This window comes from Littorina saxatilis, linkage group LG6, assembly GCF_037325665.1.
Source record: "Littorina saxatilis isolate snail1 linkage group LG6, US_GU_Lsax_2.0, whole genome shotgun sequence".
Classification (NCBI taxonomy): domain Eukaryota; kingdom Metazoa; phylum Mollusca; class Gastropoda; order Littorinimorpha; family Littorinidae; genus Littorina; species Littorina saxatilis.
The window spans coordinates 57,343,307-57,358,332 of NC_090250.1; the positions used below are offsets into that span (position 1 = coordinate 57,343,307).

The 15,026-nt window shown below is 40.6% G+C and overlaps 1 protein-coding gene across 2 annotated transcripts; it reads left to right on the top strand.

The window, feature by feature from the left end:
- The first annotated feature begins 9,866 nt into the window (after positions 1-9,866).
- Positions 9,867-14,297, top strand: LOC138969597 (uncharacterized). Of its 2 annotated transcripts, none has more exons than XR_011456509.1 (2): positions 9,867-13,901; positions 14,185-14,297. XR_011456509.1 is itself a non-coding variant. In XM_070342453.1 (2 exons), the coding sequence occupies exon 2, from the start codon at positions 10,501-10,503 to the stop codon at positions 13,447-13,449; it is 2,949 nt and encodes a 982-aa protein (XP_070198554.1). In that variant the 5' UTR covers positions 9,867-10,027; positions 10,311-10,500; the 3' UTR covers positions 13,450-14,291. The 2 variants fall into 2 exon arrangements, 1 of the variants encoding a protein (XP_070198554.1); XM_070342453.1 differs by having other exon boundaries at positions 9,867-10,027; positions 10,311-14,291.
- The last annotated feature ends 729 nt before the right edge of the window (positions 14,298-15,026 follow it).

The window sequence follows — 15,026 nt, forward strand, 5'->3', positions numbered from 1 at the left end:
TCAGACGCTGTAACCATCACACTCGGTTCTAATTGATACCCCAGTGAGCAGTGAGCCTCGATTTACTCCAGGGCCGTCGAGAAAGAAGTGAACGATTTCTTGGTTTAATGATGGCGGAGTGGATATTGGAACTGACTCTATGCTGTGTGTGTGGGTCGGTGAAAGGGTTGTGGGCGATTCTTGGAAGAAGAAGAAGAAGAAAGAAGAAGAAGAAGAAGAAGAAGAAGAAGAAGAAGAAGAAGAAGAAGAAGAAGAAGAAGAAGAAGAAGAAGAAGAAGAAGAAGAAGAAGAAGAAGAAGAAGAAGAAGAAGAAGAAGAAGAAGAAGAAGAAGAAGAAGAAGAAGAAGAAGAAGAAGAAGAAGAAGAAGAAGAAGAAGAAGAAGAAGAAGAAGAAGAAGAAGAAGAAGAAAGAAGAAGAAGAAGAAGAAGAAGAAGAAGAAGAAGAAGAAGAAGAAGAAGAAGAAGAAGAAGAAGAAGAAGAAGAAGAAGAAGAAGAAGAAGAAGAAGAAGAAGAAGAAGAAGAAGAAGAAGAAGAAGAAGAAGAAGAAGATGAAGAAGAAGAAGAAGAAGAAGAAGAAGAAGAAGAAGAAGAAGAAGAAGAAGAAGAAGAAGAAGAAGAAGAAGAAGAAGAAGAAGAAGAAGAAGAAGAAGAAGAAGAAGAAGAAGAAGAAGAAGAAGAAGAAGAAGAAGATGAAGAAGAAGAAGAAGAAGAAGAAGAAGAAGAAGAAGAAGAAGAAGAAGAAGAAGAAGAAGAAGAAGAAGAAGAAGAAGAAGAAGAAGAAGAAGAAGAAGAAGAAGAAGAAGAAGAAGAAGAAGAAGAAGAAGAAGAAGAAGTAAAAGAGCGCCCAAACACTAATTCTAAGGCATTATGCGTGTGTATTGTCATCTATTGAAACACTTAACCGAACTATGTTCATATTTAGATGATTTGACATACGTTTCTCTGGTAACAGCGCGTGACATACGAGCACCTATCAGGGGCGGAAAGATGGAAGAAAATCAAACACAGACAGCAGCGGAAAAAAGGAAGAAATGCCAGTCCTGAAAAACACCCTAAATACGGCTGTTTGAAATGTTGAATAACAGAGCCCTCAAAGACCTATTTAAAGGTATTCCTGGTGTGTGGTCACACAATTACAACCCAAAACCCGAACTGTATAGCTCTTGACTAGATTGGAGACAGTTGTGTTTATTTGAACATTATCTCCCTTTAGAGAAGTCCCTTCTTAGCCACCCTAGTCGGTCGTAATCAGAGAGATTTTTGTTTTAAAGCAAGACAAGAAAGGTTAAGTTATTAGAATGTTTAATTGAGGACAAAAAGAAGTAACCAGAGAGATCTTTGTTTTAAAGCAAGACAAGAAAGGTCAAGTTATTAGAATGTTTAATTGAGGACCAAAAGAAGTAACCAGAGAGATCTTTGTTTTAAAGCAAGACAAGAAAGGTTAAGTTATTAGAATGTTTAATTGAGGACCAAAAGAAGTAACCAGAGAGATCTTTGTTTTAAAGCAAGACAAGAAAGGTTAAGTTATTAGAATGTTTAATTGAGGACCAAAAGAAGTAACCAGAGAGATCTTTGTTTTAAAGCAAGACAAGAAAGGTTAAGTTATTAGAATGTTTAATTGAGGACAACAAGAAATAACCAGAGAGATCTTTGTTTTAAAGCAAGACAAGAAAGGTTAAGTTATTAGAATGTTTAATTGAGGACAACAAGAAATAACCAGAGAGATCTTTGTTTTAAAGCAAGACAAGAAAGGTTAAGTTATTAGAATGTTTAATTGAGGACAACAAGAAATAACCAGAGAGATCTTTGTTTTAAAGCAAGACAAGAAAGGTTAAGTTATTAGAATGTTTAATTGAGGACCAAAAGAAGTAACCAGAGAGATCTTTGTTTTAAAGCAAGACAAGAAAGGTTAAGTTATTAGAATGTTTAATTGAGGACAACAAGAAATAACCAGAGAGATCTTTGTTTTAAAGCAAGACAAGAAAGGTTAAGTTATTAGAATGTTTAATTGAGGACAACAAGAAATAACCAGAGAGATCTTTGTTTTAAAGCAAGACAAGAAAGGTTAAGTTATTAGAATGTTTAATTGAGGACAACAAGAAATAACCAGAGAGATCTTTGTTTTAAAGCAAGACAAGAAAGGTTAAGTTATTAGAATGTTTAATTGAGGACAACAAGAAATAACCAGAGAGATCTTTGTTTTAAAGCAAGACAAGAAAGGTTAAGTTATTAGAATGTTTAATTGAGGACAACAAGAAATAACCAGAGAGATCTTTGTTTTAAAGCAAGACAAGAAAGGTTAAGTTATTAGAATGTTTAATTGAGGACAACAAGAAATAACCAGAGAGATCTTTGTTTTAAAGCAAGACAAGAAAGGTTAAGTTATTAGAATGTTTAATTGAGGACAACAAGAAATAACCAGAGAGATCGTGGCATTTCCCGTTCATCCCATTCTGTTGCCTTCCCTCTTGCTTTTTTTTTGTTGTTTTTTTTGCTTGCTCTTTTTTTTCTTTTTACTAAATGTTTTAACGTAGAGGGGGGAATCGAGACGAGGGTTGTGGTGTATGTGTGTGTGTGTGTGTGTGTGTGTGTGTGTGTGTGTGTGTGTGTGTGTGTGTGTGTGTGTGTGTCTGTCTGTCTGTGTGTGTCTGTAAGTGTGTGTGTGTGTGTGTGTCTTTCTGTCTGTCTGTGTGTGTCTGCGTGTGTCTGTGTGTGTGTGTGTGTGTGTGTGTGTGTGTGTGTGTGTGTGTGTGTGTGTGTAGAGCGATTCAGACCAAACTACTGGACCGATCTTTATGAAATTTGACATGAGAGTTCCTGAGAATGATATCCCCGGATGTTTTTTTTCTTTTTTTCGATAAATACCTTTGATGACGTCATATCCGGCTTTTTGTAAAAGTTGAGGCGGCACTGTCACACCCTCATTTTTGAATCATTGAATGATTGAAATTTTGGCCAAGCAATCTTCGACGAAGCCCGGGGTTCGGTATTGCATTTCAGCTTGGTGTCTTAAAAATTAATTAATGACTTTGGTCATTAAAAATCTGAAAATTGTAAAAAAAAATAAAAATGTATAAAACGATCCAAATTTACGTTTATCTTATTCTCCATCATTTGCTGATTCCAAAAACATATAAATATGTTATATTCGGATTAAAAACAAGCTCTGAAAATTAAAAATATAAAAATTATGATCAAAATTAAATTGTCGAAATCAAACTAAAAACACTTTCATCTTATTCCTTGTCGGTTCCTGATTCCAAAAACATATAGATATGATATGTTTGGATTAAAAACACGCTCAGAAAGTTAAAACGAAGATGGTACAGAAAAGCGTGCTATCCTTCTCAGCGCTACTACTACCCCGCTCTTCTTGTCAATTTCACTGCCTTTGTCATGAGCGGTGGACTGACGATGCTACGAGTATACGGTCTTGCTGAAAAATTGCATTGCCTTCAGTTTCATTCTGACAGCTTGACTAAATGTTGTATTTTCGCCTTACCCGACTTGTTTTATAAATGTCTTTGATGACGTCATATCCGACTTTTTGTAAAAGTTGAGGCCGCACTGTCACACCCTCATTTTTTTATCAAAATGATTTTAAAACTTTAGCCAGGCAACCCCCGTACTATGGGATTGCATTTCAGCTTCAAAGCTTAAAAAATGACCAAAAAAAAGTTTGGTAATTAAAAATCTGAAAATGCTAAAAAACTTAATGTCTAGGTTTAGCTTGCAGAAAGCATATTTTAAACAGGTTTCACATAAGTTTAGATCTTTGAAATGACATTGTGTAAGGAAACTGGAAGAAGACACACTTATCAAAATGTTTGCTCTTCAGTAAGATTTTAAACAGGAATGGTATTGCACCAGAAAAGCCACAGTCGCGTGTTGTTGCACTCATGAACAACATGCATTATGGGTTATACATAAGTCGAATTAGGGGTATTAAAATGCTAATTGCACAAGCTTTCTACCAAAAATCACAAACGTCATGAAAAGCGTACGAAGGGAAACAATTTGATGAAAGTGGTACGAACAGACACATTTTCCCGTCAATATCAGTACGAACGGACACAAAACTGTTTTTTGCAAATTCAATTCATCTTATGGTTCACATAGGTCTAATATCACACGCATTCGTACTTTGTGCTATTTGAAGACGATTGGAATACACAGAACTTGTTGTGGGGGCCAGTTTCACTCTGATCTAACGAATGTGTATGAACGGAAACGCTTTTCGTACGAAGGGAAACATGCACTTTTGTACGAACGGAAACATGGGGTATGAACGGAATCTGTATGTTTTCAAAAGACAAGTGATTGTACAAAAGCCATGGGTTTCTATGAACTTCTGTTCAAGCGAAATGTCGTAGCAGGCAATGGTTTTGGTGATCATGTGCAAATCAGGGGTCAGATTCGATAACAGAGCGAGAAAAACAAGAAAATGTTAAAAAATCAGGCAATTTTGCCACGTTCGGCCCGCGTGTGTTATTATTAGGATTCACTAGCACCTTGGTACTTATCGTACACATAGCCCAACCATTTCGCTACCTTATTCTTTCAATATCACACAAGCGCGCTGCCCACACGACTTACTACAACGTTTTTCCCGAAGCAAGTGACAAAAATGGGGCTGTATGAACGGACACATCCTGCGGATGAACGAAAACATCCGGTGGATGAACGGAATCAGTTGACACACCGTGGCTAGGCAATCATTAGCGCGTACTTCATTCTGTTTTAATAAATGCAAAACAACAGGACAGTGTACGTCAGAATAAATTTCACAAAATTCCATCACAGAAAAATATTTAACTTTCGAGAACAGATCTTTTGACAAGATGCAATAATCAACAACGCTCTTATCCTTACATGTGCATTTACCAACCCCTGTATCATCGTCAACTCTACCATTAGCAATAACTAAGCCAGTCATTTTACAAAAATCAATCAATTTAAAACCAAGGTTATTAGTATTATTATCCTGTGAGGCCCGCTCACCTATTAGAGTACCAACCTCATCAGAGTCAAACAAGTCATTATCAACAAAACCTTCTGAATGCTGATCATCTTCATACAACAGTTCACTCAGATGACCAGTGCGGGAATTTAAGTCTCCTAAGAGACAGACATAATCATTATCTACCCCAAACTGCATGTACACCTCTTCTAATTCAGCATAAACATCTTTATTATGGTAAGGTGATCCTTCTGAGGGAATATATAAAGCACAGAAAAGGGTGTCACGGCCAAGTATTTTCTTATCTAACTTAAAAAATAGCGCATTCTCACACATTTCTACATCCAAAAATCTATACCATATTTTCATCTCTTCTTTTATCTTATGTGACAGCTTTTTTTCTTCAAAAATAGTTATATTATTAGCAAACACTTCCCGTATTAAAACTAATACACCACCTGATTTTCTGCGAAATTTTCCTCTATTCTTATAAAATGCTATGTATCCTGGAATGTTAATCTCATCAACATCATCAAGTTTGCTCTCGCTAAAACAAATAATGTCATATTTAGCAATAAATTTTACCAATTCAGGAAATTTTAGCTTTTTTTTTTTTTTTTTGGTTTTTTTTTTTTGTTGTTGAAATTTTAGCTTTGAAGTGATTCCACAGACATTAAGCGCTAAGCATGAGAGTATATCAGGGTTATCCTCAATACTATATTCAGTACTAAAGGAATCTCCAATCTCACTATTACCATTATGTACATCTATTTCAACAGTAGATTTGTAACATACATTCTCAACATCTAACGAGTCAAAGTGAACATCAACATCTGACATTACAACAACATTATCCATTTCATGCGCATTGCCAACATCCAGAGAGTCATGCAAGATATAAACATCAGAAGCATCTGCATACACATCAACAACATCAACATCATCAGAAGTGGAAGGGAGAAAAAAGGTGTTGAAATGACTCTGTTATTTCCGCCCCCTCTTTTCAGGCCTTGAGGCCGCTATTACTGCAGTTCGTAATGTGTTGAAATGACTCTGTTATTTCCGCCCCCTCTTTTCAGGCCTTGAGGCCGCTATTACTGCAGTTCGTAATGTGTTGTGGTGAATCCGATTCCAAGATATCAGAGCATTCAGGGTTTTTTTCAAAAGTACCTTCCTGGGATTTTTTCTATCTCGTGAAAACATGACGGGTATAACTTTTGCACTCGACCTCTCCTTGTTACAGCAAATTATAATGATGTTTTTCTCAGTATAATTGCTAGAATATTAGAGTGTTTGAAATTGGTGGTGTTTTGCTGAGTATAATTGCTGGAATATCAGTGTTTGTCGAAATTGCCTTCCAGGGAACCCCAAACCCTTCCTGCCACCCAAGGCAAAAAGCAAAACAAAACAAAAATAAATTAAAAATATAAAAAGAAACAAACAGACTAAACAAGTCGCGTAAGGCGAAAATACAATATTTAGTCAAGTAACTGCCATTTTTCAGCAAGACCGTATACTCGTAGCATCGTCAGTCCACCGCTCATGGCAAAGGCAGTGAAATTGACAAGAAGAGCGGGGTAGTAGTTGCGCTAAGAAGGATAGCACGCTTTTCTGTACCTCTCTTTGTTTTAACTTTCTGAGCGTGTTTTTAATCCAAACATATCATATCTATATGTTTTTGGAATCAGGAACCGACAAGGAATAAGATGAAAGTGTTTTTAAATTGATTTGGACAATTTAATTTTGATAATAGTTTTTATATATTTAATTTTCAGAGCTTGTTTTTAATCCGAATATAACATATGTATATGGTTTTGGAATCAGCAAATGATGGAGAATAAGATGAACGTAAATTTGGATCGTTTTATACATTTTGGTTTTTTTTTACAATTTTCAGATTTGTAATGACCAAAGTCATTAATTAATTTTTAAGCCACCAAGCTGAAATGCAATACCGAACCCCGGGCTTCGTCGAAGATTACTTGACCAAAATTTGAACCAATTTGGTTGAAAAATGAGGGCGTGACAGTGCCGCCTCAACTTTCACGAAAAGCCGGATATGACGTCATCAAAGACATTTATAAAAAAAATGAAAAAAACGTTCGGGGATTTCATACCCAGGAACTCTCATGTCAAATTTCATAAAGATCGGTCCAGTAGTTTAGTCTGAATCGCTCTACACACACACACACACACACACACAGACACACAGACACACACACACACGCACATACACCACGACCCTCGTTTCGATTCCCCCTCGATGTTAAAATATTTAGTCAAAACTTGACTAAATATAAAAACAGAAAAGAAGCGGGGAATGCCTTTACACCCCCGGTATAGGGGCCTTTTTGTCTTGCCTTTACACCCCCGGTATAGGGGCCTTTTTGTCTTGCCTTGCCCTGGTTATTTATCGGTACAGTATTTCTTTACACCCCCGGTATAGGGGCCTTTTTGTCTTGCCTTGCCCTGGTTATTTATCGGTACAGTATTTCTTTAAAACAAGGAATTGTGGGTTTTAAAAGGTCTGACCTTTTTTTGTCATAGTCTTGTTCACAATTCTTTTTCTTACTTGGACGATATTTGTTTGCAAAATTATGTGAACAAATATATTTCAGGTTTAAAAAAAATGGTTGTCGTTCATTGCTTGCAATGTGAATCCTCTTGAGATTATTCTTCTTTCGAAGTAATCATGTTGCGCAACACATTTCACAAAGAAATAAGTCTTGAAAGGTGGCATGTGAATACACTAAATAACAAGTCGCGTAAGGCGAAATTACTATATTTAGTCAAGCTGTGGAACTCACAGAATGAAACTGAACGCACTGCATTTTTTAACAATGAGCGTAGTCCGCCGCTTGTGCAAAACGGAGTGAAATTGACGAGCCTGTTTAGCGCGCTAGTGGTTTCGCTATGCTGCATAGCACGCTTTTCTGTGCCTCTCTTCGTTTTAACTTTCTGAGCGTGTTTTTAATCCAAACATATCATATCTATATGATTTTGGAATCAGGAACCGACAAATAATAAGATGACATTGTTTTTAAATCGATTTTGGAAATTTAATTTTGATCATAATTTTTATATTTTTAATTTTCAGAGCTCGTTTTTAATCCAAATATAACATATTTATATGTTTTTGGAATGAGGAAATGATGTAGAATAAGATGAACGTGAATTTGGATGGTTTTATATGAAAACAATGTCATTACAATTTTCAGATTTGTAATGACCAAAGTCATTAATTAATTTTTAAGCCACCAAGCTGAATGCAATACCTAAGTCCGGCCTTCGTCGAAGATTGCTTTACAAAAATGTCAATCAATTTGATTGAAAAATGAGGGTGTGACAGTGCCGCCTCAACTTTTACAAAAAGTCGGATATGACGTCATCAAAGACATTTATCGAAAAAATGAAAAACACGTCGGGGGATACCATACCCAGGAACTCTCATGTGAAATGTCATAAAGTTTGGTCTGAATCGCTCTACACACACACACACACACACACACACACACACACACACACACACACACACACACACACACACACACACACACACACAGACAGACAGACAGACAGACAGACAGACAGACAGACAGACAGACAGACGCACACACACACACACACACACACACACACACACACACACACACACACACACACACACACACACACACACACACACCACGACCCTCGTCTCGATTCCCGCTGTATGTTAAAACATTTAGTCAAAACTTGACTAAATATAAAAAGCAATGTAGTGCACAGAAATCTAAATAAAACGGTTATGAAACGAAAAACAGCAACCCAATCACAAGAACACTTCTTGTTCAATCAGATTTATGCCATCCTTTAAACAATATACCCCCTCCCCCACTCCCATCCGATTCTTCGCTACGTACTTGAAAATACATACGGAGAGCTGAACCTTCACATCTGTGGTCAACGAAAAAAATTTTTTGAAAAGCTTTATTCCCATCTGACCGCCACCAGAGATTACATGAAAGATTAATCCCCGAGTACGCTAGTACTAGGGCTCAGCAGACTGTAATTGTGTGTGTGTGTGTGTGTGTGTGTGTGTGTGTGTGTGTGTGTGTGTGTGTGTGTGTGTGTGTGTGTGTGTGTGTGTGTGTGTGTGTGTGTGTGTCTCGACTTAACAGCTTATTGCTGGGAAACTACTGGGCGCAGCTCGTTGAAAAGTTGATACACTAACTTGATAATAGGTCCGATTGATCGTATTAAAACTTCATAATGTTACCTGGGACCTAAACCACAAAAACGCGTAGGCGGTAGGAGGAATTCGCGGTGCAACAGCCAGCCAGGCAGTCTGATAGAACGGTGCAAGGTCTCGGCCAACCAAGACTATGGCATACTCGTAGCAAAGCCGCCGAATGGTACCGTAAACCAAGAATAGTGACGTAATTACGTCACGGTCGAAAGTCTTTGACGTCAATGCCTCCCTGTAGTCTTTTTCTCTCGCGCGGTGGGTGTGTGTGTGTGTGTGTGTGTGTGTTTGTGTGTGTGTGTGTTTGTATGTGTTAGTGTTAGTGTGTGTGTATGTGTTAGTGTTAGTGTGTGTGTGTGTGTGTGTGTGTGTGTGTGTGTGTGTGTGTGTGTGTGTGTGTGTGTGTGTGTGTGTGTGTTCATTTTGTGCACATGTGTTAGTGTTACTGTTTGTGTGTGTGTCTGTGTGTGTGTGTGTGTGTGTGTGTGTGTGTGTGTGTGTGTGTGTGTGTGTGTGTGTGTGTGTGTGTGTGCGTGCGTGCGTGCGTGCGTGCGTGCGTGCATGAGTCTGTACTCGTGTGTGTGTGTGTGTTGTGCTGTTGTAGGTAGTTGTTGTTTTGTACTGGGTAGAGGTAGATAATGCTTGACAAGACTGAGAGATAGGTACTGATAGATAAGAAGTAGATGCAGTGTTCTGTATCCAAGAGTTGTTTTTCCTTGGTTTGTGTTGGGTGACTTCCCTTCCCCCTTTTTGGTTTGGCAGCCGCCATTTGTACTGGTCAGCCAGCACCAGGTCCCGTTTGATTCTGAAACATCTTTAGTTTAATGTACGCTCACATGTTGTAAGTACAGTCATTTTATTTCTAAAAGTTTCTTTGAGGTATTTGTTCGATAATTTGTTTGTGTGAGGTGGATTGGAATGCGTGTCGTTGGTTTTACTTTTGGGGTTCATCGGCACAACGTGCTTTTGCTTTTGTTCAATTTGATTTTACGTACTCCGATATTTGGATGCTTAGTGGGACGGTATCAGTGAAGATTGTTTTAGTGGTGTGTGTGGTTCCGTGGTACGGACTCGTTTGCCAAGTAGTGTTTTGGTCTTATGTTATTATTGTTGTTGTTTTTCAGTTTTTCACCGCAATGACGCATGACGGGAGAAGCAATACTAAGTCAATTAAAATGGTGACACTATCTGCGCACAGTTTGTTGTTGAGTTTCTGAACGAACGTGGAGGCAGAACAGTGAAAAAAACATACACAGCTACATACTGAGGATGTTGAAGAATTTTCTGCAGTTGCCCCAACTGTAAGCGGACATCATGTCAGAGGATCATTCGTCAAACAGAAGCCGCACCTCGGCCACAAGCAGCTTTGCAGCGCGTAAGCGTGCCAAGGCAGAGGCCGCACGTGCACGACTCCAATTCGCACGCATAGAATTTGACATTATGAGAGAAAGAGCAAAGAATGAACGCATTAAAAGCGAATGCGACGCACACTTGAAGCTCCTCGAAGAAGAGAAAGAAGCAGCAGCTGCTGAAGCAGAAGCAAACGCTTTAGAAGATGAGAATAGCATTGGCAATCTATCGCATGCAAGAAGTATCTCTCCTACTTTGAAACTGCCTGCTGAGAATGCTGAGGAGAAAACAAGAAAGTATGTGGCTAGCCTCTACAGCCAACACAACACTGAAGTTGATGTGTCTGATCATCAGAATGCAGCAGCAGGGACTGGCGCGCAGTTTGACTTTGCCAAGTTCCTACTGAAGAAGGACCTACTTCTCTCCAGGTTGACAGTCTTCAATGAACAGCCTGAGTCCTTTGAAGTTTGGCGCAATAGTTTTTCCAGTGTCATGAAAGACTTGGATCTTACGCCGCAAGAAGAACTGGACTTGCTGGTTAAAAACTTAGGACCTGAGTCAAGCAAGTACGCGTACAGCCTGCGTTCTTCAAATCCTGCGAATCCTCAGCGAGCGCTGCAACTCCTGTGGGAACGTCTGGATGACCGCTACGGTTCGCCGGAACAAGTGGAATCATGCTTGAAGACAAAACTAGAGCGTTTCCCTCAACTGACGTCACTGAACAAAGACAGTAGGAAACTCTACGAACTTTGCGACATTCTTGATGAAATTCAGTGTGCCAAGGAGAATCCTAAGCTGTCGTTGCTGTTTGCGCTGTATGATTCTTCAGCAGGGGTGAACTCTATTGTTTGCAAACTACCCCATGCCATCAGGCAGAAGTGGATCACACAGGCCTCCAACTACAAGCAGCAGCATGGAGTTCCATTCCCTCCCTTCACTTTCCTTGTAGAGTTTCTGAGGAATGTGAGCAAAGTGTACAATGACCCAGCTTTTCGCTTTGCTGCTGAGCCTGACAAAAGAGGTCACGATCAACGGGAACGAACACGTCACGATGTTTTCAATCGAAAGTCGACCATTGATGACAATGGAGATAGTGCTGATGAATCATCCGTCAAGTGCCCCATACACAAGACGCAACACTCTCTGACAGAGTGTAAAGCTTTCAGAGCCAAATCTTGGCAGGAGCGAAAGACTTTCCTCAAAGACAATAACATTTGTTACAAGTGCTTGTCGTCGAACACACACATAGCAAGCAAATGCTCAGCAGTCGTCAAGTGTGGCAAATGCGACAAAGGCCATTTGACAGCAATGCACCGTGAGCCTGCGCGACCCCAAGCCCCTTCTTCGGAGTACGGCGGGGAGGGCCAGAGAGAGGAGGTCGTCAAGTCCAAGTGCACACGGCTGTGTGGAGATAACAGTGGCAGCAGGTCCTGTGGCAAGGTTATCTTAGTCCATGTGTTTCCAGAAGGCCAACCAGAGAGAAGCCAGGAAGTTTACGCAATCATCGATGACCAGAGCAATAGGTCACTGGCTGCCCCATCTTTGTTCAACCAGCAACAGGTATCATCACAAGAAGTCTTGTACACCTTGTCTTCGTGTGCAGGACAAAGCACCATCAGTGGGCGTCGTGCAGACAGATTGTGCGTCCAGTCCCATGACGGAAGAAAGACTATGAGGTTACCTCCCCTGCTTGAATGTGCAAACATCCCAAATGACAGAACAGAAATCCCCACACCAGAAGTAGCTCAGCATCACCCCCATCTCCGAAACATTGCCCACAACATTCCACAGATTCACGGCAGAGCTCCCATTGCCTTGCTTATTGGGCGTGACTTGCCAGAAGCGCATCATGTGACGGAACAAGTGACTGGTCCCCCTATGTCTCCCTTCGCTCAGCACCTGCCTCTTGGTTGGGTGATAGTCGGAGACGTCTGCTTGAATCGGATGCACAAACCATCATCACCTTCAGCTGTTCGTGTGGACAAAACCTCAGTCACATCTGACCGAGAGACCATCTTCGAGCCGTGCACGAACGACTTCAAGGTCACAGAGGCTGACTGCCTTGGTGATACGGTCTTCCAGAGAACCAAGGAGGATGACAAGATTGGACTGTCTGTCGAGGACAAGCGTTTCCTAGACTTGATGGATCAGCAGTTTCAGAAGAATGACAGTGGTCGATGGTCAGCACCCCTGCCATTCAGATCATCAAGATCCATCCCCATGAACAACCGTTCACAAGCCGTCAGTCGTGCCCATGCTCTCGACATATCTCTGAAGAAGGATCCAGTGAAGAAAGAACACTCCAGTGAAGAAGATGTGAAGAACTTTGTCTCTCGTGACTTCTACATCGACGACGGGGTAACTTCGCTGCCCCAGAAAGAACAAGCTGTCAGTCTCATCAAGCGCACCCAAGCCGATCTGATGGAAAAAGGCAAAATCAGACTTCACAAGTACGCCTCGAACGACCGAGACTTTCTGCAAGACCTGTCTGCTGACGATCTCTGCGCAGAGCTACACTACGTGGACCTCTCAGATCGTACAGCCCCCCTCCCTGTACACAGCTGTCTAGGTCTACCCTACCTGGACGAGGAAGGTCTGCTTCGTGTTGGAGGCAGGCTCTGCAATGCTAAAGAGACCATGGGGCTAGCCAGTGTGCACCCTGTGATACTTCCCAAGAACCACCACGTGTCAACTCTGCTAGTTCGACACTACCACAAGAAAGTGAAGCACAAAGGTCGGCATTTCACGGAAGGAGCACTTCGATCTAACGGCTTCTGGATCATCGGTGCAAAGCGGCTTGTGCAGTCCATAATCCAGCAGTGCTTCTTGTGCAAAAGAACATCGAGGAAGGCGATCTTGTTCTTCTCAAGGATGCAGAGACTCACAGAAATTACTGGCCAGTTGGTTTGGTGATTCGCACTTTCCCCAGTGACAGTGACACTTTGGTACGGTCAGCAGAAATTCGTGTGATCAAGAACCAGGAGCCTGTGAACTATACCAGGCCTATCACAGAGCTTGTGCCTTTGTAGGCCCCTCATGAGTTGAACTCAGACAATGCTGTTATTCGCGCCGTCTCTTTTAAAGCCTTTTCAAGCTTTATTTTGACTTTAAACTGTGCGTGTGTTGTAGCTTAAAGCTATTCAGTCGTTTTTAAGTTTTGAGTATATTTTGAACTCTAAGAATAGTGATATCAAGAAGATATCAGACGGGGAGTGTTCTGTATCCAAGAGTTGTTTTTCCTTGGTTTGTGTTGGGTGACTTCCCTTCCCCCTTTTTGGTTTGGCAGCCGCCATTTGTACTGGTCAGCCAGCACCAGGTCCCGTTTGATTCTGAAACATCTTTAGTTTAATGTACGCTCACATGTTGTAAGTACAGTCATTTTATTTCTAAAAGTTTCTTTGAGGTATTTGTTCGATAATTTGTTTGTGTGAGGTGGATTGGAATGCGTGTCGTTGGTTTTACTTTTGGGGTTCATCGGCACAACGTGCTTTTGCTTTTGTTCAATTTGATTTTACGTACTCCGATATTTGGATGCTTAGTGGGACGGTATCAGTGAAGATTGTTTTAGTGGTGTGTGTGGTTCCGTGGTACGGACTCGTTTGCCAAGTAGTGTTTTGGTCTTATGTTATTATTGTTGTTGTTTTTCAGTTTTTCACCGCAATGACGCATGACGGGAGAAGCAATACTAAGTCAATTAAAATGGTGACACTATCTGCGCACAGTTTGTTGTTGAGTTTCTGAACGAACGTGGAGGCAGAACATGCAGAGAAGGACTAGATGAATAATGACGGACGAAAAACATAGTTATGTGGTTGATGTCAGTTTAAAAGGGTAAAAGCACGTAAAAGACCTCGGTCATTCTGCCCTAAGTGCAGATGGCTGATATCACCTATATATTCTGCCCTTAGTGCAGATGGCTGATATCACCTATATATTCTGCCCTAAGTGCAGATGGCTGATATCACCTATATATTCTGCCCTAAGTGCAGATGGCTGATATCACCTATATATTCTGCCCTAAGTGCAGATGGCTGATATCACCTATATATTCTGCCCTAAGTGCAGATGGCTGATATCACCTAAACACGCATACACTTGTGTATGTCATCAAAAGCCGTGAGGGCGAAAACACTCTAATTATCATATAACCGTAAATATGATGTCCTTAAGAGGCGAGAAACATTTGGCCTGTTGAGGACATTCTGTTCAACCCTAACCCTAACACCACCCACATAATTGTATATAAAAGTACTAACCTGTGCAAACATCTGTAGAAGCTGAGTCGTTAACTTTTGCTGTTATGAACAGCAGCAAGGACGAATACTTATTATCACTTGTGTTTAAAATCCAGAGTCACAACATTGGACGTGTCGAACAGCAAAACTGCCCGTGTCGTTACAAAACTGCCCGTGTGGTTTGCTGCTGCTGCTGCTGCTGGTTGTGCTGCGACGACGACATTTCAGCGCTAGCCGTAACCCGTGACATAGGTA

Bases quoted from the DNA above. Each gene is read 5' to 3' on its own strand.
- LOC138969597 (XM_070342453.1), top strand. From the start codon at position 10,501: ATGTCAGAGGATCATTCGTCAAACAGAAGCCGCACCTCGGCCACAAGC.